At 37.1% G+C, this 24,266-nt stretch overlaps 1 protein-coding gene across 2 annotated transcripts in view; it reads left to right on the top strand.

Moving 5' to 3' along the window:
• The window catches only part of pasi2 (Protein), an 83,235-nt gene that overhangs the window by 53,094 nt on the left and 5,875 nt on the right, over positions 1–24,266 (top strand). For both annotated transcript variants that reach the window (XR_014441590.1, XM_083120383.1), the window contains exons 3-5: positions 4,150–4,279; positions 14,807–14,901; positions 22,213–22,449. Coding sequence is in view for 1 of the 2 variants with exons in the window: in XM_083120383.1 (XP_082976509.1) it covers positions 4,150–4,279; positions 14,807–14,901; positions 22,213–22,449 (462 nt within the window). In the remaining variant the exon portion in view is untranslated. The remainder of the gene's footprint in view (positions 1–4,149; positions 4,280–14,806; positions 14,902–22,212; positions 22,450–24,266) is intronic.

The raw sequence follows: 24,266 nt of genomic DNA on the forward strand, positions 1-24,266 counted from the left end.
TTGGACTCCGATGAACCTTAGCAGCACTGCTTCCACCACAGGTTGCACACCAGTTCGCAATATTGTGACATTTGGAAGTGGACCAATGCCTTATGCTCGTCGTAATGTAACGGCAGGTTTGATGGTGAATGAATCAATGGTGAAACACATTCAAACATGTACGGTTGCCGAAGCATGACGTCATCTTGGAGATAACAGTAACTGGAATGCTACTCTGGAGGATGCATTTTTCACCCTCCTGTATGCCCGTGGTGCAGTAGGTCATTCAACACTTTGTGCAGTTGATTTGTGGAACAAGAATTGAGACCACCTGTGTTCAAAGAAACAATGTCACACAATTGGTTCCGTGAAATCATGCAGTATCTCAGATTTGACGTCCGAAGCAGCAGAGCTGAGCACCTGGCCACTAACAAATTTGCTCTCGCTTCTGACACTTGGTACAAGCTGAAGGGAAACTATTATTTGTGCTATAGTCCTGGACCAGAAATAACAGTTGATGAATAGTTGTTGCCATGTAAATCAAGATGCAGATTTATCCAATACATGGCGAATACGCCAAGATGTGTGACTTGACACCTTGTCTTGATGCACCCACATACGATTCTGGTCCCTCCCATAGAGATGGGGAATGTCATGGTGATAAACTGGTGTCAGGTCGTTAGCCTGATAATAATCGGAATTAATCTTCGTATTTTTGGCAACACGATGCATGGTCAGCTTGCCATTGTACGAGTATCCAGCAATGATCATGAAACCTGTGCCAAAACTTTCCTTACATTCAGTGAACCATCTTTGAAAGTCCCTCACACCTGTCAATTGATAAAAAATTGCACGTGGCTTGTGACAGTCATTGATAAACTCATCAATCAACTCAAAACAGAAAGATGAATTTTCCGATGAGCCTATTCACGGAAATGCATTAACAGAACTCATTACGTATTTACAGAGTGTTCTAGATAGAGATGACGTAACTCCTGTATTTTCTCTGAGTGAGTTGAAGAAACTCTACTGTTCCAGAATTCAACAGCTCGGTGGAGACTCATCAAAAGTACATTCAAGTAGACTTAAGCAACAAATCTTGAGCTATTTTCCTGAATTAGACGTAACAGTTGGGCTGAAAAGTTCGTAGGCTAACATAGTAAAAAATATTTTTTTGACAAAATTCGATTTTATTATTCAATATAGTTGCCTTCGAGGGCGATACAACGATTATAGCGGTCATACAATTTTTCGATTCCATTTTTATAGTACGATTTCTCTTTAGCCTCAAAATAGACCTCAGTTTCGGCGATTACCTCTTCATCAGTGCTAAATTTCTTTCCAGCGAGCATTCTTTTAAGGTCTGCAAACAGGAAAAAGTCACTGGGGGCCAGATCTGGAGAATATGGTGGATGGGGAAGCAATTCGTAGTCTAATTCATATAATTTTGCCATCGTTTTCATTGATTTGTGACACGGTGCATTGTCTTGATGAAACAGCACTTTTTTCTTCTTCAAATGGGGCCGTTTTTTCGTGATTTCATCCTTTAAACGCTCCAACAACGCTATGTAATAATCGCTGTTGATGGTCTGGCCCTTTTTGAGGTAATCGATGAATATAATACCATGCGCATCCCAGAATACTGATGCCATAACCTTGCCAGCCGACTGTTGCGTCTTTCCACGCTTTGGATTCGGTTCATCACGTGCAGTCCACTCGGCTGTCTGTCGATTGGACTCTGGAGTGTAGTTATGGAGCCATGTTTCATCCATTGTAATATATCGACGGAAAAATTCGTGTTTATTACGGTTGAATATCGCTAAACATTGCTCCGAATCATCAAAACGTTGTTGCTTTTGATCGATTGTGAGCACGCGCGGCACCCATTTTGCACACAGCTTTCGCATGTTCAAATATTCATGCACAATATGTCCAACACGTTCCTTTGATATTTTTAAAGTCTCAGCTATCTCGATCAACTTCACTTTACGATCATTTAAAATTATTTTGTGGACTTTTTTGATGTTTTCGTCGGTAACAGCCTCTTTGGATCGTCCACTGCGTGCATCGTCTTCGATGCTCATTTCGCCTCGTTGAAATTGAGCAAACCACTTCTCAACGGTTGATTTTCCTGATGCAGAGTCCAAATAATGTTTATCAAGCCAAGCCTTGGCTTCAACAGTATTTTTTTTCGCCAAAAAGCAATGCTTTATTAACACACGAAATTCTTTTTTATCCATTTTTTCACAATAACAAAAGCTGCTTCACTCACAATGCTATATCTCACGAACTAATTATCCGGCAGCTGTGAAATTTATACACGTATCTTTTGAAGGTTAGTACTAAGTAAAAATCACATGGATTTAATTCTAGTAACGCCATCTATGAGTCAGCCTACGAACTTTTCAGCCCAACTGTTATGCCTCGTCCAATGTAACAATGAACTTCCACTTTGCACTTGACAGGTGCTGCTCATAAAGCTTTCAACAGTTGGTGCGACGTTCCTTGATGTGTTTTGGCAAGAGCTTATGAACACGCCCCTTGTGTCGCTTTTCCAAACCCAAATTGCAGTGAATGATGGTGTGCACTCTTCAGTGATGTTTGTAGCCGGTTTGCGATACTTCTCTGTGTTGCTGGATTCTCCCTGGTGACCAGCACCCTGACATCCCGAATTGTAGCTGGTGTGCGGCTAGTGGCAGGCCGGGAGTTGGCCTGTTTCTACCCCCACAGGAATCATCCCACGCCTCGTCTTACCTGCCCCTTTCAACACCTGTGATATGCCATTTTTGGACACAGTGAATCCACGCTACTTGCACAGTTTTATAATGGCACTATAACTAGTTTACATCAGAAAGTGCACTTATGTAACCCTCCCAATATGCACTGATTTTCGGCGGCATTCTTCCCAATACACAATGACCACACCTGTCATGCACAGTCAACGGTCTAACGTGCCCACAATACTGGCAGCTTTGTTCTCTTCACGCTTGCTGGTGCTGCAAAAGGTGTGCAATTTCGTCACCGTAGATCGGAAACAACCTCTCCACAACTTGGGGAGAGTGTTGTGTTCAAATTACTGCAACCACATCTAAATTCTGGACACCACGTCACTACTGACAACTTTTTTACTTCTGTGAAACTTGCAGATCAACTTTCTGCGAAGAAAACCACAATTGTTAATACAAGTGAGAATTGCCTCCTATTGCATGTGACACTTCAACTCCACGATATTTATCTGCTGCACTGAGAAATGGAAACAACACACTCACGATATATAGGTGCAAGAGCAAAAATAATGTCGTGATTCTTAGCACCATGCAAGTGGATGTGTGTGTAGATGAAAGTGCAAAGAAGTAGCCGAACAGTGTCACTTACTACAATGGCACTAAATGTGGCGTAGATGTAGCAGACCAGATGCTGAGGAAATACAGTAGAGGATGTGGAACTCACGGGTGGCCTGTTCATGTATTTTACAATGTCCTTGATATTGCCGCACTCAATGCTTGGATACGTTTCAAGGAATCCTCAGACTCCACAATTTCACACCCGAGGATTTATTCTTGCACTGGTGGAAGAACTACGCGCTGGTGCTTTACGCAACAGATGCCCTCAAATTGTTCCAGTACACACCACAAATTGAAAGAAGTGTGCCTTTCAACTGTGCAAGGGACTGAATAAAACTTCTGTCAGCTGTGAGGGATGCCAGAAACCAATTTGTGGAAATTGTGTTGCTATCACTGTCAAGCATGTATACTGTTCAACTTGTTCTGATGTCTAACGAACTTTGGAACATATTGTGTTCATTCATAGTTTATGTTCATATGTAACCTCACTTGGAAACATGTTGTGTGCTAATTTGTAATATGTGTTGTCATATCGCACTTTTTTTTGCTCTCTTATAACTTGTACTCGTGCAAAAGCACATTGTGAAACAGGTTAAATCTTATATATTGTCATTTCAACATCATTCATCATTAAAAAAATAATTTACTCTTAAGAGGGCTTGAATTTCTTATGAGGGTCAAGTTGACCCCCAACGGCGGTTTTAGGTTAGTCTAAAATGTGGCTGTTCTAGTGTTAAATTCACTATAGTTTGATGTTCATTAGGGTAGAAATGTCCAACTTATCTTATTTCAGAAGGCTTATTGTATTACCATATTTTTTTTTCAGATATTGAGCATTTTCACCATCATCACTTCAGTCTTTGACATTTATTGTTTAGCACAAGCTGCACCTGGCTCAACACATTATGGGTATTACATTATCAGCTTTGAATTTGTGTATGTTGGAAGTGTTCATGGTAAGTTTATTAAACTTCTGCATTACAGATTAAATTTATCAACTTTCCTTTCATTCTCTCTCCTTATGTATGTGTGTTTGGAGGTGCATGCAATAAATGGGTAGAATGAAGGAAATCCTGATAATAAACTTTAACTAGAATTCAGTAGAAACACTGACATTTTCATAATTGTCACATATTCAGAAATAAGGACAACCAATTTTTTTTTGTTTCCTCCTTCAGGGATTTCTGTGGTGGGTGTCTGAATTTGACATCATCAGCCTGTGGATATGCCTGATTTTCAGAACTGGTTGCGTTACTCTGCGACGAGTTCCAATGTATATGGTGACAGTGGTCACCAAAATTAATCTCATGTGTATTAATTAACCTTTTTGGTGTCCTCATTCCTGGCAATTCCTAAGTAGGAAACCAGAAATGCTTCAAAAACATTGAAAAGATGTGGAATTCAATTCATGCTTGTAGACATATTTTACTATTTGCTATATGTTTATAATTTTATAAAGGTAATGCTTCACAAACATCTCATTTGCATCATCAGATCCCAGTGGCATAGTGGTAAGTTATAAGTAGACCTCGGATTTTTTTATTCTAAAAAATGTGCTTTTAGGTTCCTAAAATAGGCTCTAAAAACCCTAAAATAGGTTCAAAAAACCCTAAAATAAGTTAAAAAAACCCTAAAATAGGTTCAAAAAATCACAAAATAGGTCCTAAAAATCATAAGTTAGGCTCCAAAAATCCTGAAGTAGGTTCAAAAAACTTAAAATAGTTCAAAATTCCTGGAAAATGCTTATTAGGTATAATCACCAGCAATGAAAATGGGACACCTATATCCTAAAATATGCACTATCTTGCATAATGTTATGTGTGTTGCCTAACCCTACGACGATGGCAGAACTTACCATTGGAAATGTGCTATTAAAATCCACTCTTCGCCGTATAGTTAGGCAAGAATCTTTTTTCATGTTATCCACATTCAAACTTCGCAATTTAGTCTGTGGGGATCATCGTATATCCTGAAAATAATCTTTCAACAAAAACATAGTCAGTGGTGCAAACTTCAATGCTGAAATGTTAGTTTGCAAGACGTATGTGCAAGTGACGTGCAAGTGAGCAAGACAACACAGATCAGATCACTTTGGGTTGTACAGGTAACAGTGGCACCAGACATTTTAGAGCTTTGAAAAATTACCATGGACTTGCAGGAAGGGAAATCAACAGGGAGCACATTTCAAACACGTTCGCCATTGAATTTTTTCGTCACCAAACAAAGCAAATGCCTCTGTGTGACATACAAATCCTGTAAAACCTTTAAAAATGTATAAAAACCTTAAAAAAGGCTTGATTTAGGTGCATAAACCTAAAATAGGTTCTAACAAGCAAGATATTTTTAGGCACTATAAAACTACATCAGTTGTTGGGTTTTTTAACAAAACACTGACATAACTTATTATTTCTTATATACCTGAAAAGGAAAAAAATAGGTTAAAAACCTAAAATCCGAGGTCTAGTTATAAGCAAGGGGCACAGGCTCGATAGCTGGTAAAGTGGTTAAGACCCAACTTTAAACTGTCCAGTCCTGATTAGTCTTTCTGTGCAATAAGGTTGACTTATAAGCACACTTAACCTTTAAGAGACCAAGACCATTTCACCAGGTAAACCCCTTGGGAGCGGGCCAATTTTTAGCAAAATGCAGAGGTTCATTTAGATGACTGTAGATCGGAGGCAATTTGCCCTACAGAGATGAATAATAATATACCGTTGTACGTGGAATGAACCATAGAATCGGACTATATAAAATTTATGCACATTGAGCATATCCATGGAGGGGAGGGTGGCAAAACCTAGAATATTCGAAAATTTCTGAAAAAGAAAGGGGGTTTGCTCTCTTCCCCTGGTACAACAAAGTACCGGACATTGTCAAAATCCCTCCCCTCCTACCAGGAAAATTTTTTCAAAACTTCCAGCAACGACACTCCCCAACTCGAGGTTCAAGCTGATTATTGTTGTAGGAAAAAAAACTATGTTCGTACCAACACTATTTCATTACAAAAGAAGCCACCATTTTCCTGCTTTTTTTTAAAGAACACTAAGATCTGCAAGAGTCCTTACAGTGCAATATGTATGTTAACAATAATATACAAGAACAAAATCGCAATTCCAGTAAATATTAGCGACATTATGACTTCATAACTACGAACACGACCAAGAATCTTTATAAAGATACTTGGGCAGTTGGGGCTTACAACTTTTTTAAAAGATAGTTGGTCTCTTAAAGGTTAAACAAACCCAGTGGAATATGAAGAATAATTATTGTATTGTACAAGCATAGTTTGTAGAGTTGATTCCAAGATGTCCAATTGTAATTTTTGCATCATATTTTTTATCACTAAGTGTTACTGTCTCTATTGTATAGGGTCATTCCATGCCAAATCATCACAGCTCTCAACCCGACAATCTCAGATTTGGATGAATTTTGGAGGGGTAGTAGAAGAGATAAAGTAACTTACATGTATAAAATTTTTACCCTCAATGGGTGGGCACCTTCAGGATTGCTCAGCATGGTATAAAGTGTTGACCTGCTACCTCACACAGTTTTATGGCTTTTCCTGGAAGTAGAGTTGAGAAGTAGCAACATTACAGCTGATAACAATTGAAAATCATATTGCATTTGCCCTGGCATCTGCAGCAAAAATGTCAAGGTGTGATGTTCTGTTGAATATGGTGCCACTGTTCATGGATTATGAATAGGGTTACCAGACATCCGGTTTTTCCCGGACATGTTCTACATTTTAGCCTTATGTCCGGTGTCCGGGAGGAATTTGAAAAATATCATAAATGTCCTACATTTTGAGCGTCACATAATATTAATTTGGAAAATATGTAACAGAAACAAATCATGACAGTTACAAGTCTATGGAGTGTGCTTCTTCCAAACTCAATAGTGAAATTTATTTTGATTCAGTCATTGCCCAAAGAGAAAAAAAGTTTGTCCTGCTATTAAGCAAACGGGAAACCGAAAGCACTTAATGAACAAAGTTTTGGGACCACTTTCTGATTACGAATTTGATTGTAAAGCAGGGGTGTAGAGAACAAAGTTATTTAGGATGTCTGCCAGTCAAAAAAGTCATGGTAGTCGAGAGAAAGTAAAGAAATCAACAAGTAGATCATAAGTCAATAAAAAGGCAATAAATTATTCTTGTGGTCAAGAATTTTTGCTATCATAATGACTGATTGGTTAATTTAGTTTATTTTACTTCACTTTTTTCTGTCCCTTTGGCTAATCGCGAAGCTAAGGATGAATGGTGGTAAGATAAGATGGATGAAGGGACAGTGACAAACATAGGGACAACCGACACAAGCCCCACATAAGAATATGCTGGCTGTAAGTCCAGACGCCAAAGCCTCACTTGTCTGCCAAACACAGTTCAGGATGCATTAATACGAGAAAGCAAATCTAATTCTCTTCTTAAATTCAGCTTCAGTTTTCATATTAACTAGCCCATTGGTAGGGGTTTTCGTTAAATAAATTAAATTATTTCTTAATTACTAATTTCTCACTTTACCTATGTAAGTTGGGGTCGAGTAAATAAACATTAAGAAAAACGAAAAGAAAGGTCTAGAAAAGTCCAGAAAAAGTCAAGAATTCTGGACGTGTTATTTTGTAGGCACCCTGTTATTGAACTAAAAACTACCCAAGATGAAACTTCTGGAACCATTTTAAATTACGGTAATTGTTGAATATTTGTTTGCCATTAAAGGTCATAATTCAAAGGTTGAGGGAGTACTTTCATTACCATCAGCAGAACAGACTCACGATAGAAATTATTTTTTCATAAAGTCTGTAAATGTTTGGTACTGGTCTCTATAATTTCAAAGAGTTTGACTGTTCACTCTAACATAAATACAGGGCTATTGTAAATGATCTTCCCGATTTCAAAGTTTAATAACTCACATTTATTTATTCACAATGACATGCAACTTATGTTAAACGAAAGAAAAACTCAAAAAGTTTTAGTGTCTGTCAAAGTTGATGTTTAGTTACACATTCCACCACTAGGGCGACAGTAAATCAAGATGGCTGGAAACGAAGACAGGAGAGCATTTTGTGCCCTGGAATTTCATGTACAACAGTCAGTAATTTGTGTCCAATGAAGTTCGGGTTAGATCCACCAAGCCGGCACTCAATTCGGAAGTGGTACAGACAATTTAAAGAAAGTGGGTGTATCTGCAAGAGGAAATCATCAGGCCAGCCAGGAGTTAGTAATGAAACAGTTGAGCATGTGTGTGTGACTTTCGTCAGAAGCCCCAAAAAATCAAGCAAGCAGAGAATTGAACTTGAAGCAGACAACAGTGTGGAAGATTCTGCGAAAATGTTTGAAATTTCAACCTTGCCGATTGAAATTGTAGGTGCTTAAACCTACAGACAAGGATAATAGACTTAGTTCCACGTTGCTATGCAAACCTTATGGAAAGAGATGGTTTCATTGAGTTGGTTGTCTTCAGTGATGAAGCTACCTTCCACCTTTCGGGGAAAGTAAACAAACAAATTGTGAGGATCTGGGCTTTGGAAAATCCCCATGTTTACGAAGAACACGTCCGTGATTCCCCCAAGATGAACATGTTTTGTGCAGTTACCTGTAACAAGGTGTATGGCCCTATGTTCTTCGAGGAGGACACTGTAAACGGACTTTCCTACCTTAACGTGCATACATGGCTTTTCCCGCAGCTGGAAGAGGACATGGAAAAATTTTATTTTCCAGCAGGATGGGACACCCCCACATTGGCACCAGGATGTCGGGAGGGAACTCAACAGAAGGTTACCAAATCAATGGATAGGACGAGCTAGTCGTGAGGATCAGGTTCTGCTTACTTGGCCCTCCCGTTTACCAGATATCACCCCGTGCGACTTTTTTTGGGGGGTTATGTTAAAAACCAAGTGCATGAGCCACCCCTACCTAACAACATACCTGAATTTCGAGTACGCATCCAAGAAGCATCCATTCACTCTGAGATGTTGGGAAGAGTGTGTCAACAATTTGACTATCAGATTGATGTGTGCCCAATTACAAAAGGCAATCATATTGAGCATCTTTGACGTGGAACATAACACGTATGTATGTAAAAAAAAACTTTTTTAGTTTTTCTTTCATTTAACATAAGTTGCATGTCATTGTGAATAAATAAACGTGAGGTATTAAACTTTGAAATCGGGAAGATCATTTACAATAGCCCTGTATAGTTTGACTAAACCTGAAATGTTGATAAAAATTCTCTCCTCTGAGAAGTACCACTTAAATCATGTAGTAAGAGGTGCATTGATTAGTATGATTGCAACTTTTGAAATTTTGCATTTAAAAATCCATTAAGTATTATTTTTTTTAAAACTGAAAAGTGTCATTTTTCAACTATTTTGTAACATGTTCTATAGAAATATGTATTATTTATTGAGAATGTTTTGTGTCCTACATTTTGACTTAATGTCCTACATTTTGGGACAGCATGTCCTATATTTCCCTTACAGCGATCTGGTAACCCTGATTATGATTCAGTGATGATATTGATATGGATACCATTTTCCAAATAAATGTATGTGGTAAAGATCAATGTAATACATGCGTAGATCTACTGATACAATTGGAGGGTATTATATTCCTAATTTTAGAGCTTTAGTTAAATTTTCGTTGGGTACAATTTTCTCTCTCCAAAATAATAATAACCGTGCAGGAGTGACGTTGAGTCTAGAAAGGTTGTGGCCAATTTATTTGAGGACCAATGTTTTAATTTAAAATTATATTCATGTAGGAGTGCAAGCTTTTGTGTGTGCATATGACCTTCATGTGTTTTAAACCTTTGTTGTAATACAGAGGTTGATATTCAACCGATATGTAAAGTTTACTTACCCTATGAAAAAGCTGTGGTGCCACTACTGGTCATCTTCTGTGGGACCACCAGCATTATGGACCATCGCCCGACATCGCAATTTCGACTGCAACAAACTATGTTGGAGCACATGCATAGGAATTCCATCCCATTCCTCCTTACAGGCTTTCCATAGGTCAGGTGCATGGGCGGCGATGTTGTGGACATCTTTTTTAACAGTCCAAATGCACAGAAATCCATTGGACTGGCATCAGGGCTTTTGACAGGAATGTCCTGAAAGGGAATAACATGGATTCCTGTTTCGTGCTCCATGTCCTGAGGGATGATCTAGTAGTGTGGCTCGATGCTTTGTCCATGTGTATCCGCACCTGGTTCTTGTTGGCTCTGTGCAAACGGGGGATGTTTATCCGATAGATTGGGGCCATAATAGATTCTTCGAAGTAGGCAGCATTCACCTTTATGTTTTTCTCTACCTTACGTATCTCCAACCTCCCCTCGTAACCTTATCTGGTGACAATCATGATTCCCTGCGGGAAACTTTCTTGGTACGTGTGGTGTCACGGTATGTAATTGCCCTGTGAGATAAATTACACGTGAGATAAATGTAGGCTTCTTCCAATGTGACAACTGTCTTCCATTTTGACCCTGCCAAGTGTCTTTCATACAGTTTGCGGCAGTTGGTCTTGCATTCTACAATATGGCACTGGAGGAGGTTGTGAACCCGGCCCATATATACGCACCACAGACCAAGATGGTGATGAATGACATTGCTGACAATGGAGTGTGCCACATTGAACCTCTGGACCATGTCACGTTGGTGTGGTGGATTCTCCTGGACTGCAATTCACTGAATTCCACGAAGCACCTCGGGCAACACTTTTGCTGGCAACCTCGAACGGGCCTGTTTTCGTGGCAAATGTTTCTGCGTGAGCTCCATTTTCGGCGACATTTCACTATCACAAACACAATGCTCTGGCAACTGCGAGCTCAGACACAATGCTGGTTGCAAGATTCTGGCGCAACTACACACTTGGCAGCAGCGTTGCCAAATCGGTCGGTTATAGCCCGATCAGCCTTCTGTATACGCTACTCAAAAAGTGAAAGAAAGTTGAATTTCGAAAATCTTCTTTGGAATGGGATCATTATTCCTAAATAGTTTCATGACATTTGTTAGTAAGAAAATAATAAATAAGATTTAAGAACAGAAATTTGATTTCAGCCTCCCTGATGGCATAGTGGTTATGTCATCACCTTGTAATAAGGGGTCTGGTTTGATACGCTGTGGAGGCTCATAGCAGCTCGAATCCCACTTTAAATTGTAGGTCCAGTCCTGATTAGTCTTACTATGCATAAAGTGGACTTAAAATCAATCAAGAAATTTGATTTTTTTTTTTTTTTTTACTTTTGTTATTTAGTGTCTCTTTTCTGCCACTTATGGCTAATCGTGACAATGAGGATAAGTGATAACATAATGAAATTGATGAAGGAATACTCAGAAAGAACACCCATGCCCAGACCAGGATTCAAACCTGAATGTATAATGCAGGAAAATGTAAAGTGTGGAAACGTATTTCAAATACTAGATTGGTGTGTACTATTCTCCATCCACTTCCAAGAACAAAGTAAAAAGAATGTTACTTGTGAAGTTTTGACTTGATTCCCTAATTCTGACGTTGGCTCATGTTTAGATAAGGTGCATGAAATAAGCTCCTCCCACCCTGGTTCAGTATAGAAGTTTAGGTAAATGGCATTACTTTGTCAAACATTCTTACGCTTTGGAACAGCTGGCACCGGAAATAATCAACCGAATTTCTCTGTTTACATCCACTCCATGCTTGCTGTGGATGGACAATAGTTTCAAATTTCTGATACCGAAGGATTGAAGAGAAGATTGCTTCAACAGTGAATAGAGGTGAGTATATGGTTACTGCTTAAAGGACGGGCCGTGTCACGGGTGTCACAACAGGTATTTCCCTTAATGACAGCTTGTGACACCCGTGTCACAAGCAGCTTTTTCTCGTAGTATGTTACTTTTTTAACATACTGTCACTTGGATAATGATCGGAGATACATGTTTTGAGTTCCGCATGAGTCTAGAGGTATGTAATTAACAATTAGTAAAGTTTAATTTCATTGTTACTATTTGGAGGAGGAGGAGGGCGATGTCCAAAAATTGTTTTTTTTTTTTTTTTAGGTTTATTTTCATTGCTTCTTTCTCAATTTTGGGGTTTCAAAACACACTTTTGGCAGTACAAGTACGATCTTCCGATATTCCTGGTGCCAATAGCATGGCTGGGGGCGATGGGAGGGGGAGGGAGGAGACAGCAGGGAAAGAAAGTCCAGCCACCAACAAAGGGTTTGGGAAACAGCCTGTTTCACAAAACTGTTAGATAAAATAGTTATTTTCCCTTTTTTCTTCTTCTTCTAACTGATTACAGATTTTTTTTTCATCAGGATTATAGCCCAAAGTATAGTGAACAAAATGAGGTACATTTGTACTTCTTACTTTTTTAGTCCCGGAAATATAAAATTTAATTTAGAAGCATGTAGGATTTCAAATTCCCTGCTGAAAACACACTTGACATTAGTGCAAATACCTGGAAAATCAGCCTCGGCATCTAAGGGTAATGTCAAGTCTCCTTGGAGCATTTATGTATTAAATTTAATATCCTAGATATCCAGAATAATTTCTTGTGGTTCACATGAAAATTTACATGCATTATTATTGTCACACACGTCAACTTCTCACTGTCCATCATGGGCATGATTACGCTGTGAACAGCATGACAAGGACTAAGTACAGTGTTTCCAGTCCTTTTCTGTCGCATCGAGTTGCTATCATAATTCATTCTTCAAATTTCCGGAATTTTTTGGGGAATTCAGAATATAACTATTTATCCACAGTAGCATCCAATGTCAACATTGAAAAAATAGGCTTCTTTTTGGTTTTTTTTTATTATCACTTTTTTGTCCATGTCTTTCCTATGCATAAGAATATTACATTAGGAAATTGGTGCATTGGGTTTGGGCCAGAATTTCAGGGCTTTGTAAACCTGTGCAACAGTTTAGTTCAACCATAATTTTTGGGACTGTTTAAAGGGGGGTATTTTTACTGTTGTTTAGCTGTAACAACTAGTGCATGATGATCCTGTTATTTTGGACAATAAATAGTCCCAAGATCTAGTAATCATTTTCTGCTTTGTAAACAGTTTTTAGTCGTAAAAAAATACAGATGACAGAAACGCAATATGTGATCATTATCCGTGTTGAGCGATTACAAGGGTCATCCAGAAAGTAAGTTCCGTTGACCAATTAAAAATACACAAAATATAATGTAACAAGACACTTTATTGTACACTGAAGTACAGGCATTGGACTATGTTTCAATGCAAATAGCCATCCCTGTTGAGACACTTATCATAACGAGACACCCTATTTTGAATCCCCATACTGAAGAACGATTCCACCTTTGTTTATATCCAAGTGGCAACAGCTTGTTTGACAGCATCTTCTTCCTTGAAGCTCTTTCCAGCAAGGAAAGCTTTCAGGTGCAAAAAAGATATGAAAATCAGATGGGGCAAGGTCTGGGCTATACTTGTGATGAGGTTGAATCGTCTGTTCTCTTTAATCTTCTCTTCCACAGCATGGTCTAATTCGTCTGTCACCAGAGATGGTCGATCGCCCACTGAATTCCTCATCATGCACATTGTTCCATCTGTTATACTGTCGTACCCATCTCCATACAATTGAGGCACTCATGATCTGTTCACCATACACTTCACCAGTTTGATGGTGAATTTCAGCTACTGACACATTCCATGCATTCAAAAACCATATGACTGAGTGCACTTCACACGTGGTAGGTGTTTCAATTTTCTTGAACATTATCACAACCCACTACAAAGATTTTGCACTTCTGTCTTCTCTAACACTGACTTCTCTGCCTTGCCAATGAGTACAACTACTCGGCGTGCATGCGCACTCTTGTGATTGTATTGCAGCTGCAGCATAAATTGCAAAAGGAACTTACTTTCTGGACGTGCCTTGCATATTAGTTAACTATGCTGGAAATATGGGTCTATTGGGAATTTCTTCAAATTGAAATTGTGTAGACAGTGGCATGCATAGGAGGGTATTGGTGAAATCATAAGTAACATATTTATCATAATACCCAATTTTTAGGACATCTTTTTGAAATTTATAGTGCATATTTTGCCTGTGGTTAATGCATAGTTCAGCCTTTTAGTCCATATAAATCCGCCTCCTAGTTATGATCCAAGAACTCAAAATTTTTGTTTGGATAGTAGTTTGTATCTTTCATGCTGCTTTTCACTTACTAATAGTACGAAATTATTCTAGCCATATACTTGGATTAAAAATAACAATGATAAATCTCCAGTTAACATAAGAGCAAATGATGCTCCCCTACATGCACATCTTTGCATTGAAATCGAAAAATAAGCAATCCACCTTCTTGTCTCAAAATAACAAAAAACTGTTAAGAACAGAGATGGTGACTACAAGAAAGAAGACTATGTGCAACCAACCTCCTTTGTGAGAAGACCATTAATGTAATGAAATATTAAATAATGTGCATGTCATTTTTATAGTTAATTAAGTAATAAATGTTTTTATCATTCTTTGCAGTTCGAAATGCTTTGGTGATGTTCGCATTATTTTCCCTCATTGCAGCAATAGCTTTGTTTGTTGCAAGCATCGTGCTCATAATTGCCTTGAGGAAGGTGAGTAGTTGTAAAATAATATCATTAAATTATATATGAGGCATGTCAGGAAAGTAAAGATACAACAGATATATATCTTAGGGAAAATATGTAAGGCAAGAGTTGACAACACTGACAGTAACCTTGAACCTTACTCTTTCTAGTAGCGTTCATTCAGCGTCCATAGGACCTGATTTTCCTCAGTTTTTTCCATAAGCTGGCAACACTGCGTACTCAATACTGACATCTTATTATAGGTGAGGATAAAACTAGTAACATTTTATTTTAAATGGAGACATTCATAAGTGTGTGTGTGTATACACTTGGATCGTTTATGAACATAACAATTTAGTTTTTATGACAAACAAATCAACTTGAATAGTGCTGGAACCTTTCTTCCCAGTAAAAAAAGAAAAGCAATAACTGTAACTTTTCCAGTGAGACTTTTAATTTTATCAAATCAGTGATGATGTGCAATGCAAACACATGCATTATGAAGATAAACTGCATTTATTAAGAAAACTCACAAACAACATAACACTTTACATTATAATGAAACTACGTTCCACATTCCATCTTGTTTGAACATCAACATGATTCAACTTGCATCTGAAACATCCTCAGATAACAATGCAGTATGAAATGAACAGCTTTCAGCCAAGTGAACTAGCAACATGGGTAGAATGTTTTTTTTGTATATTATTATTATTTAGTTATATTGTTTCCATCCTTCATAATATGTTCACTGTACATCTACACCAAGTCTAACTTAATCTGTTTCCTTTCTTAAAATGTCTCTCTTGCATGCAGTAAGCTTTCATCGTCAAAGACAAAGGTGGGAAAGACATGAAAAGATCCAGAAATGATGGAGAGAAGCTAGTAAATAAGATGCTTTTCAATTTATAAATGAATGAAACAGTTCATAATAATGAAAGAGAGTTGGTATGGCATCTTGACTGCCGTGCAGGAGACCCAGGTTAAATTTCCAGGCTGGGTGATCTGAGGTCAAATTTCTTCCAGCCTTGTCTCCAGGGCTCAGCCAGGCTCAAATCAATAGGTACCTGGGGTCAACCTTGGGGGAGTAAAGGCAGCCAAAGCATGGTGCTGATCAGTCACATCATCTCCAAACTGTCCGAGATTGAGAATGTGTGGGGTCCTATCCCCACATCCCCTAAATGTGCCTTCATGGCATGGTGCTATATGAACTTTACCTTACCTTACCTAATAATGAAAGCAGCTTGTAAGCAAGTACCTCATATTTCCTGGGAAGATGTAATAAAAATTTCAAATAGTGATGTCATTATATTGTGTTCTGCTTAATATACGTTTTTGCGAAGAGGTCGTTTCCAAATACGTGTCATGTTAATTTGTTTTTATGGCTCGTTTCAATACTTCTTCATCTCGATAAGAACTGCCATGTATTACACTATTCTCTGAAAGTTAGAGAAACTTGTAGAGATCCTTTTAAAATATGCCTGATAATGAGTCATTTCCAATAATGTAGTTGAAACAAAATATTATCTTGCTTGTCTGCCTTGCAGAAATACAGTCCAACTGGAAATAAAACAATTAAGAATTATCTTTAATATTAATGCTTCAACTTCACTAATAAAGTTTGTCAAACTAATTATTCCAAAGAAACTTCATGAACAAGACTGTTAAATATAATTTTCACTGTCTCATTTCCAATAAAATAAAATACTTCATCTCCTGAAGAAAGTGACCTTGGACTTACTTGCTGGCAACCATGATGCATAAATCCATTAAATGAATGATTAAAAGCATTATCTTACCATATGTAGATGCACATCTGTACTGCAATCGTATAAAATGACTGGAATGAATATGTCTTTCTCCTATTTTAATACCTTAAGTTACAAGTATGTTCCAAAAAAGTGTCTGCGTAAAATTTGCAATTCAGTCATTTTGAGAAAATAAATTATAAATATGGTGTATGTTCTAAATTATAGCAAAGGTTCATTTAGTATTTCATAGAGTATGTCCCTATTTAACATAGATGTCTGTTTTCACTTTTAGTTAACTCTTTTGAATGCAGTTTCATTAAAACTGGAAATTTTACACGCTAACAAAACATTGTGAGGACAATCACATATCTACTTGAAAAGAAAAAGCAGTGTAATTCCAAATTTAGGTTCAAATCGTGAGAAAGATATAAATGTTAATTATCTTTCATCCCCATTTTATACCAGTTCGCATATTATCGTCATTGTGGAACAACATATCAATTTGGTTTTTATTGTATTTTACAAAATTAGGTTAGAGTATCTTAAAATTCAACATATTGAAACCAATCATTTACACTCAAATGCAACTCTTGATTGATGCTCAAAAGAATCCATGTAAAAATTTCATCTCAATATCTTTCAATTTACACTATTTAGTACCTAAAATGATTATTTAGTACCAGTCCTACTACCAATAGTTATAAATATACAGCAGTTATCATGGTCACAGTGTTGTTGAGTAACCTTCTTTTCAGACCTTCCCTCTCCTAAGTACTAAAAAAACACTACTAACTGCACTAAAATATTTGTACGAAATTGTAGCTCAAGTGTTGCCCTAATTCATCATTCATACCAATAGCCTAACACCACCTTTAATGGCTGCTGCTGAGCAGTGATCATCCATAGTGGTGTTTTAACAAGGTTACCCAATAACTTTTCAGTTTGCCCCCAGTCCAATACAACCAACCTGTTTATCACCCTCTGTTCCACTATACTTTCCAACTGCAATACCTCTGGTTGTATGACTGACCATGTAGTTGGGGATCAACTTTCATCTACTATTTCAGATGTAGAAATGAAATGTGAGACCTATTTTTAATGCCTTATGACCATGGCCAGCTTTATTAAAGGCCAGAATCCTTAAATTTGGTAACTGTGTCGCTGGCTTAAACATGAAGCTACATAGCATGGGCGTGAATAGCAAAATTAATGCTGACTCTTAAAGAAATAAGGGAATCTGTGTAAAATGTTTATCTTTTTCCAAATCTGGACAAGATTGACACTACAATGTAAGTGGAAAACAAACATTAACAATATAAATATAAATTTGCTGTTAAATAACTGGAAATAAGCAGAAAATAGAAGGCCAACTTTGCATTTCATACGCAGTATGGAACTTTACAATAATCTGTAGTTTGCCCTTATTTTATTTGGTAGCATTTTGGAATGACATTCGAATCTCTTTAACAACTACATATTTAAATGCTGGAAGATCTAGCACACTCGCCTTAAAGTTCTAAAAGTAAGACGTACAAAGTAGTTGTGGATGTGATAAACCAGCATGAACGAGTGATACATTCAGAGTTTAAATAAATTTTATCTACATATTTCTGTACGTCGTCTTCATTTTAGCAGTCTATAACATAATTGCCAAGATTTTGTTCAACAGACAGTACAATGTAATTACGATGTGCATATGTACAAATATTTGTTTTGTTTTTCATATAGTCCATGTATGTACAGTCAGAGAAAGTAGTTCTTGGGCCATGAGACCTATGATATCGTAACATCTTAAAACCTATTGTCTATGCAACCCAAGTAACAAAATTGCCATTTAGGTTTGCCTGGTGAACCTGATTTCTCAAGAACGATTGAGTATTGACAGCAGCGTGAGTCATACCCCCAGGCCCAGCCATAACAAACAACAGTTGGGTGCCGTGAGACCCCCAGAAAAAGTTTCAGGAATTGATTTCTTAACAACAACTACTCGTAAGTAAATGTTCTCTTTACTGACATTAGAGTCATTGAAGTGGTGGTTTCCGTCGAATCATCATCGCACAACACACATGCTGTCGTTGAAAAAGATTGGAGTTAAAAACAACTACTTGACAAATGATAAGACGAATCGATATTCATTAGTCTTTACTTAGAATTTTGTGTAACATCATGTCCTATCATCCATTTCATAGCTTCATTAATCATCCTCATTGCCTTTGTGTACACAAGTTCTAGAAATCAATATAAAATAAGCAAAATTAAGAAATTAATAAATGCCATTTTCAGCAATTTCAAGCAGCGACTCAGTTGCATGTAGACAAAGTTTCATTAATCGGGAACCAAGGGACTCCTCGTTCTGCTTCATTGTCATTTTCCCTCCACTGTGCCTGCCGCGATTAACCTGATGTTGATTAATGCAACATTAATTAACACAACCAAACCAACGAAACAATCCACAAAGTGCACCAAAGCGGCACAGATTATGAATAGGTAAACTATGTGATATTATGCTAATTTAGAATTTAGTAATAAAATGGGAATTTTTGGGGGTTTAGTTAAGTGGCTGCACATCCATTATGTAACCGCGATATCATCAAATTGTACGAAGCGTGTCTACACCTACGTAAAGTGTCAGTCCCCATGATGGAATGTGTAGCGCAAAGCCAGAGCTTTAAGGTCAAATTTGTTTTGTTATTGATTTTATTAGTAATTATCTCAGTTTTCTTCCTATGAAGTTAAATTATTCATGACGAGGATTTATGATTACATTAAAGACATGAATGAACATACACAATGAACCCATTTTGGTCGAACTCGGAACCTTGTTCGGCAGGAAATACAAATATCCAGAAGGCATGAGTGTTTGTTTCATTGGAGATGTTCCTCTACTTCCATCATTCTGTCACTAATATATTTCATTACCTAAAGAAAAATATTCTTTTGCATTTTCACAGGCATATGTTTTTTTAAGGTTAGAGTGTTTAGATTGTTCTTTATGGTTCGTGTGTAGTTAAAGATAGAAAACATGCTTGTGGAACGATTAGGGCTATAAGAATTCCGTGCGTGACGGAGTGGTTAGCACAGTGTGCTACGATGTCTGATGTCCTGGGTTCGAATCCCATTGTGCGTATGGGTGTAATTTGTGAGTGGGACTCCTTGATTACAAGGCCACTCTGCAACTACTGCACCATCAGGAATGCTATATAATTTTTCTCTTGCCACACATTACTTTGCTACTAGATATTTGCATGCTTAGATGTAGAAAGTGCTACATTTTCAGTGTGTGGAATTGAGATTTATTTCTGAGAATGGAGTAGTGCGAAAAGGATCACCTCACATGTTTGGATTATAACCCCCCCCCCCCTCACACACACACACACACACACACACACACACACGCACCAAAGGATATCGGCTGTTGTTCGTATAAGGAAATATAACATGTATAAATTGTGTCAAGAAAAATTGGAGCTTATTCACGTCCCTACAGAATTCGGAAGAAAGCCCACGTAGAGATTGGGAAGTTCTGTTCTTACAAAATCGGGATGTATAGTAAATTAAAAAGCAAAGTGCTACCTTGTGGAGTTAGGGCACCAAGCTTCCTTCATCAGGCCGAAGGTGAGGATGATGTGATCAGCACCAAGACCCTTGCTGCCTTACCCCCCCCCTTTCCCCCAGATTTTCCTCCAGGTACCCACTTTATACGATGCTGGGTGGGCACCGGAGCAGCTTGAATAGGTGGAAAAAATCTCGATTCTCCCCCGTTGGTGATCGAACCCAGATCTCTTGCATGGTAATAAAACACCCTAACGACTGAGCTACTGTGGCAAATATAGTATAGTAGCCTATGTAATTAAGGCAAGAATTGTTTGTGTTTCGTTCAACATTTTAGGCAAATCATTTTCGGAGATATAACGTGTAGCTCTTGTTGGTTCTGCGACCTGGCTTGAGAAAAGCCGATTTTCTGATGAACAAAATTCCACCTGACAAGTCACGTGACTTTCCTACATTTCCTGTGTCTGTTGGCTATTGCATGAAAGACGAGTTGCTCTTGAGAGAGACAGAATCACCTGATCACCTAAAGGTGCAATGTGTGTTGCCTACCCTTCCGGCATTATTTACTGCCATTAAAGTCTTATGGGGAAAAACTTTTTTCCACCACTGTACAAGGCTAAAATAATGCCGAGTGCTGGTGACTATCTACTCCCTGCGAGAAAGTAGATAATTTTGCATGGTTTAGAAACAACAGAGTTTTTATCTTGCGGAGATATGTTACAGTGAAGGGATTAGTGATTTTCTGTTCTACAGTTTTTATTAGGTTAAGCACTTTTATGCTCTTAAGAGGTTTGTTTGAGTTTGTATTGTTTCTTGAATTTTTGTTTGAGTGTTGTAATTTAACCTTTGTACTTAATACAAGTAAAAACTTAGCGTGTGGTGTCCGGTGCCTCATGGACACAACTTTTCTCAGCGTGAGCGTGGAATTTCCTTTTTGCGTACACATGTTTTAAGCCTCTATGTCATGGTTATAGCTCTTAAATGTCACTAATTTATTTTGCACATGGTAATTAAGAATATTAGTGACATCAATATTGGATATTTATTATATTTAATGATTCGCCACATGTGAAAAGTATGGAATGCTCCGTGAAATGCTGGTATGCAGCACAAACAATGTAATGTATCTTTCTAACAGCTTAATTACATACTGCTTTACTTATGAATACACTAGCGAATACAATTTAAGCAAATGAAGTGATTACGAGATGAATAGGCTACATAAAATTATTACTTTTTTATGTCTGTAAGTTCATTCTCTAATGTTTCTTCCGAGTAAAATTGGCCTGCTGATTTCACTGTTTACAGGGTTGCCAAATTGAAGGCTCCGGCCTCCAATAAAGTTGGCCGTGGTATGGTTCATGTTTTCTTTGATCATGGATGATGAATTTATTTTGTATTCAACTGCATTTTATAGGCAGAGAAGAACTGAATTTGTCCTGGTCTTAGGAATCATATTTCCCTTCTTCCATAAATCTCTTAGGTCTTTATTGAATTGTGTGTCAGCTTTAGTACAATAGTCTTTTAATCATAAATAATGGATCAAACGTAAAAAAAATATTGAATACATTACTCATATTAATACTCTAAAAGTCAATTGTACATACATTGTCAGGTTTCACTTTTCAACATTTGTCCCTCAGGGTAGGGATTGAGTTTTACTTACTGTCATGATGTTTTAATCTTTTCAGAAGGATATGATTCCTTTCTTTGGGAAGAAATATTTTAGTGTTTGAATTATGAAAATGTTAATTCATATGTTGGTCAGAAAAAACTTTCTATAAGCTAATAAAATAAATTGTGCCAAGCAGCTTCCCATTGGTTGAAATCCCATTGCTGCTGTTATCAGACTTTTTACACTAGAGCCTACCTCTTCTTTTCAAGTAGGTTCCCAGTTGTCTTTCCAAACAAATTCTGCTGAATTGTGAAACTACATGAGATTTGTAATAGCTGATTGAAAATTTAGTAAAAATGTCTCTTGAGTTACTGATAAACTATACTTACATTTAAAACAAAAAAATTGCTTCAATTTCAGGAATATGAGAAGAAAGTTATTCCTTGGCTGTATTGTATGGCAATATTTACAGGATGGCGATTATTTTCCTTTGTTTTTGCCTCGATTGTGAATGATATGATATTTGGATACAATGTTACTATGTGCCTCCTGTGGATCCTGTTTACAGCCATAAATTGTTTTGGTCTTGTGTTGGTGTATTCATTGTTCTTAGAACTGAGTGACCTCACAAAACTTGAAGATCTGGCTCATCTGAGGGTAAGAAATTCTTTTCTGTTTGCACATCTTATTTAACATTGTTGATGATGTAAGGTGGTGTTTTTGCATATACAGGGTGACTGGTAATTAGATGTATTCCCTGAAAGGGGTTAAAGTAGAGACAATTTGCAATAAATTTGACCATATGATACCCCATCCGAAAATTAGTAGTTCTCGAGATAATCGAATTTCTATTGTTTTTTTAAAAAAATGACAATTTTCCACATAAAAAGATGAATTGAGAAAAAACTGCTCATTGTATGGCACTTATTTCAGCGTTTTCTGATAGCTAACAAATAAGTGGTTCGCTGAAAAAAAAAGTTTTTGCCAAATAACAATCACATGTAAGTAACGGGTGGGTCTAAACTTACAGGTGATGATAAAAAAAAATGCACTCTTAGTTTATTTGGCAACGTATTAATAACAAAAATGGTGACACGAAGCGTACAAATTACTTAAATTACTTCCTTGTGTCATCAGCTAAACTAAGAGTGCATTGTTTTATCACCACTTGTAAGTTTATGTATGTGTGCGTTATGCCTCCCAATTGCATAATATCCATACTCATTGTGTTGGTAATTGATGCCCCATGGTGGTGAAGTAACAGCTATACTATACTGCTTGTCCTTATCAGAATGCACATGCTGGTAAGCATGCCTTACCATGAACGTAATGTAGGATAATTGCCAACTGCTGGGTTTAATGAATAAATTACATATGTTTCAATTCAATTTACAAACTGACAACAGGGTGTCTACCCGTCAAGAAATCAACAGGTAAGTCACGAGAGTCAATAAATTATGCTTGTGGTCAAGAATTTTTTATATTTTTTTACAGTATAGCAAATTTACATTGTTATATACCTGTATTGGGATTTGATGAAATTGAATATTTGGAAATCTGAAATTAATAATATAAAAAAAAAAAAATCTCATGTTAAAGCACAGCTTCAGTTTTCATCTTAACCGGCCTTGTGGTAGGATTTTTTTTTATTGAATAAAAATATATATTTTCTTATTTATATAATGTTGATTATGAACGTTTTCTGTTGTTTTTAGATCACTTTGTTATGGTGAAATAATGACTTCTGTTACCTTAACCTGAAGGCTAGACACAAATGATTATAGCACCCAACATGTTTGATGCAGATTGTTCTCCGAATTTTCACCTGTTTTTGTGTGTAGAATGAAGTTGTAGTAAAATTGAATATTTATAATAATTAACGGGCCTGTATATTTAATTGTAAAATACAAGGTTCAAAACAAAAATCATATAATAAACAGTTCTGGAAGAGAATCATTTTTGGACTGGAAAACGTGGAAATGTCAGGGAATTTCATAATCAAAAAATCGTAGCAACCCTGTAATAACATGTTCATTTTCAACACACATCAGTTTATCATTTATCACAGCAAATTACAAAGAAGCAAATATAAATCTTTCTTCAACATGACTTTCTTCACTTGTATGAAAGCTAATAATGGCATTCACTACATTTCATCACCATTCATCTGTTCTTGGTAACATGTTGTTGATCAGAGTTAGCACTATACTGGAGTTTTTCACAGTTTGCTTGCTAAAGTGAAACCTCAGCTTAGAAAGCTAGAAAATGACCTTTAAGTGAGGTCATATGTGCATTTGATGTCGACGGCAAGCAGCATGCTTCCACCCACTACATGGGCCACATTTGAGCAGCACTACGACCAAATGAATGGTATGTAAACCATATATCTTCTTGTTTGGAGGGTTCAGTACAGTTATATTCACCATAATATTTCTGATTATTAAGGTCTTTTTCAAATTGTGTTGAAACTTCGT

This window comes from Lepisma saccharinum, chromosome 4, assembly GCF_977018435.1.
Source record: "Lepisma saccharinum chromosome 4, izLepSacc3.1, whole genome shotgun sequence".
Lineage (NCBI taxonomy): Eukaryota > Metazoa > Arthropoda > Insecta > Zygentoma > Lepismatidae > Lepisma > Lepisma saccharinum.